General features: G+C 60.1%; 1 protein-coding gene across 1 annotated transcript; it reads right to left on the reverse strand.

The window, feature by feature from the left end:
- Nucleotides 1–1,292: 1,292 nt before the first annotated feature.
- Nucleotides 1,293–2,994, reverse strand: FAM181B (family with sequence similarity 181 member B). Its single transcript, XM_075548677.1, has one exon. It carries the CDS (start codon nt 2,992–2,994, stop codon nt 1,732–1,734), a length of 1,263 nt encoding a protein of 420 aa, XP_075404792.1. The 3' UTR covers nt 1,293–1,731.
- Between the last annotated feature and the right edge of the window lie 612 nt (nt 2,995–3,606).

Here is a 3,606-nt window from a genome sequence, read left to right on the forward strand (position 1 = left end):
GAATGCAAGTGAATGGAAGCAAAGAGGGTGAACAGCTTATAATAAAAAAAAAAGCAGCAGTCATTACCAGGAAAACTGATGGGCAAACACGAACATAGGAACCCACAATCCTAATCTCTCCCATACATAGAAATCCTCTATATATGTAAACATGTGTGCGCATGTACAATTAACCTGAAGCAACAATTAATTGCTCAGCTGTTAACCAAACATTGAATGGATCCAACCCACCAACAACTCCTTGGGAGAAAAGCCCTGCTGCTGAGAGCCCATAAAGAGCATGCGATAGGAGCAGGTCCACTCGCCCACGGGGTCACTTTGACTCAGAATCCACTCCATGGCGCACGGCAACAACACAAACAGATATTACTTTTTAAAATTCGTGGCAAATTCCATTTTAATTCCATTTCCAATGAGCTCCTTGTGTGTGTGTCCGACAAGCTCTGGTGACATAGTTACCTAACCATTGGGCTAACCACAAGGTCAGTGGTTCAAATCCACCAGCCACTGTGTGGGAAAAGATGAGGCTGTAAAGTGTTGGTGTCAGAAACCTTATGGGGAAATTCTAATCTGTCTAATAGGGTCAATATGAATTGTAATGACTCAACAGTTCGTTAGTTTTGTGTGTGTGTGTGTGTGTGTGTTTTCACATACCTGCAGTACTATGCAAAGCACAGCAGCCGCATTGTAATTTTATGTATTTCACTTCTGATCTTCCCAACAAGTTATGAAAAAGTACGACCATCCAAACCCACTGTTATTGGAATTCTGACTCGTGGCTACCCAAATATAGGATCCAAGGCTTTGTAAGTCTGTAGAGGAGCAGACCACTTGATCTTTCTCACCTAGCACCTGGTGAGTGCGAACTAATTTACTTTCAATTAGCCGTTCTATGCTTTCCAGATGGTGCATCCAGGGCTCCTATCAAAGTTGTGAGAAAATAGGAGAAGAAGAGAAACTGACCCTAGGCAGTCAAATGCAAGTCTCCCACACCAGAGCACTTTGAAAAAAGCCTAGAGTGATGGGGAGGGGAGGGACAGACCAATGAGAGGTGGTATAAAGAGGAGTTAGGTAGGCACCAGTGCCAACAAGATAAAAGGAAGGAAGGAAGGAAGGAAGGAAGGGAAGTAAGTTAGGAAAGAGGCAGGGTGTGAGGTAGGTCAGCAGTGGACCATGGGCCTCGAGTCCCGGTTCAGCTCAACATTCCCATCTCGAAAGACTAAGTGACCACTCTGAAGACCATCTGTAAGAAAATACCCAATCAATAACGAACATCTCTCTGCTTCGTTCTTTTCAAGGCGGACTTTTAATTCATCGAGCACGCTAAGGGAAGAGAGGGTGCCGGCACACTGCTTTGGAAGGGGCAATTGTACTCAACCCACTGACCTTTGCGGAAAAGCTGGGACAAGGGCAGGACGGCTACAGAAGCCACCTCTCGTCCCTTCCACTGTCGCCACCCGCTTCCCCAAATCCTACTTGGTTTCTTGATTTGTCTGGTCCAGGAAGACCCTCCCCATGGCTTTTTAATTTTTATTTTAACTTCCTGGGGTTGTGATTAAAACAAACCCCGATTCCTCTTCGTCTCTTTTTCTTCAGATGTTATTGTTAACTGACGTTTTACAAATCCCGTTTCGTCTCCATGTGCATTCTCTGGTTCCTTAGACTTTAGGAGAGGGCAGAGGCAGGAGCGACCCCCGGCAGTCTCTACTGGGAACGAAGGCAAGTTCGCAGTCAGTCCCGGTGCGCCCCCTCCTCCGCGGTCACCTCTTCCCAAACCCCGTCCGCTCTCCAGAGGCCGGGGTACGCGGAGCGGCCGTACCCCGCGCTGTAGTCGTAGGACTGCGGCGGCGGCGGCGGCGGCAGAGCGCAGTCCGGGAAGAAGGGAGCGAAAGGGGCCAAAGGGCCAGGTCCGTCCTCCCCGCCAGGAGAGTCCCCGGCCGCCGGGTAGAGCGGGCGCAAGGGCTCGTTCAAGGTCAAACCGCCGCGGGCCGCAGCGACTGGCATCTTCTTGGTGGGCGGGCCCGGGGTGCTCCAGGGCTCGGGGAACAGCAGGCTCCCCGCCATCGCCGGCGGCGGCTCGAATAGGCCAGGCTCCAGCTCCGGAGGTCCCCGCAGCGCCGCGGCTCCGCCCGAGAACACGTCGAGAGGCTCGGCGGCCAGCAAGACGCCCGCGTCGGAGCCGGCGCCGTAGTCGGGCGCCAGCAGCTCCAGGAACTCCACGGCCTCGGCGCCCTTCTCCAGCTCGCCCAGGCCCGCTCCGGGCCCCGACGGCCCGCCCGCGCCGCCGCCCGCTCGCGACGGCTCGGTGAAGAAGGACGGCGGCAGGTTGCGAGCCCGCAAAGGGACCTTGCGGGCGCTCGGGGCCGCCGCGCCGCCCGCGGGACCAGCCGCCTGCGCCCCCGCGCCGGGGCCCCCCAGCAGCGCCGCCGGCGCCGCCTCCGGACCCCGCGCCGGCTGCTCGCCCCCCGGGCCGTGGCGCAGCGAGTCGAAGAGCGCGGCCAGGCTCCGGCTCTGCAGGCTGGCGGCCGCCGCGGCCTGGGCCGCCTCCCGCCGGGGGACAGCCTTGCCGGGCGCTGGGGTCCCGACGGGCGCGGCGCCGGGGGCGGCGGGCGGCCGCTTGGCGGGCGCGTCGGCGGCGCCGGGGGCAGGCGGGCCGGGGGGCGCGGCGCCCATGAGGCCGCTGCAGCGCTTGATCTGCTTCTGCAGGTACTTGCGGTGGTTCACCTTGCGCTTGGACTTGCCGGGCTTGTCCAGGGCCAGCTTGATGTTGCTGGACGCCGAGTCGATGAAGCTGAGCAGGTCGCGGGTGGCCTCGCGCACCTCCCCGCCCTCGGCCTCCGCCAGCAGCGCGCCGGCCGGCGCGCGGCTCTCCTCGTCCTCGAAGCAGCAGCCCTTGTCCAGCACCCCGAAGGCGCCCGCCAGCCCGTCCGGGGCGCCAGCGAAGCCGAAGGGCACGAATGGGTGCGGGCTGAGGAGCGCCGCCTGCACGGCCATCGCCGCCCGCCGCTCGCTGGCCCGTGCGCCCCGGCCGGCCGGCTCCCGCCCCGCGGCCCAGGCCCGGCTCCCGGCGCAGCCTGCTCAGTCCGGGCCAGCCTCGCGCACCAGGCTCCCGGGGGAGCTCATTAGGTCTTGTGGGAGAGGGGCGGAGGGGCGGGACTCGGCGACCGCCCCGGTGGCCGAGGGGAGGGGCTTATTTAGCCTGGGGTGCGGGGGTGGGCTAGGGGTGGGGACGCTTTTCTGGTTTTCTGGGCTTTCTTCGTGTTAACCCCTTCGTCTCCATGCGCCCCAGGCGCGTCCCCAGGGGAGCAAGCGAGGACCGGCAAATGATCCGCAGGGCCTCCAACTCCAACTCTTCCCCCGAGTTCACCGGATCAGCCGCTGGGCTGGCACAAAAAAACCTCCCTGGAGTCGAGAGGACAATCGACTAGAGTGGTGGGTTTCAATCAGCCACCAGCTACTGGGCGGTTGCTTAAGCGAGACGCTGTCCGAAACATTATCTCTCGTGGTGCTGACGGAGCAGCACGGTGCTTCAATATCCCCACTGCACACAGCAGGAACTGAGCTTCCGCGCGGTCACTGGGGCTTTGGGCCAAAAGCTCTTTCTAA

Source organism: Tenrec ecaudatus, chromosome 4 (assembly GCF_050624435.1).
Source record: "Tenrec ecaudatus isolate mTenEca1 chromosome 4, mTenEca1.hap1, whole genome shotgun sequence".
NCBI lineage: Eukaryota > Metazoa > Chordata > Mammalia > Afrosoricida > Tenrecidae > Tenrec > Tenrec ecaudatus.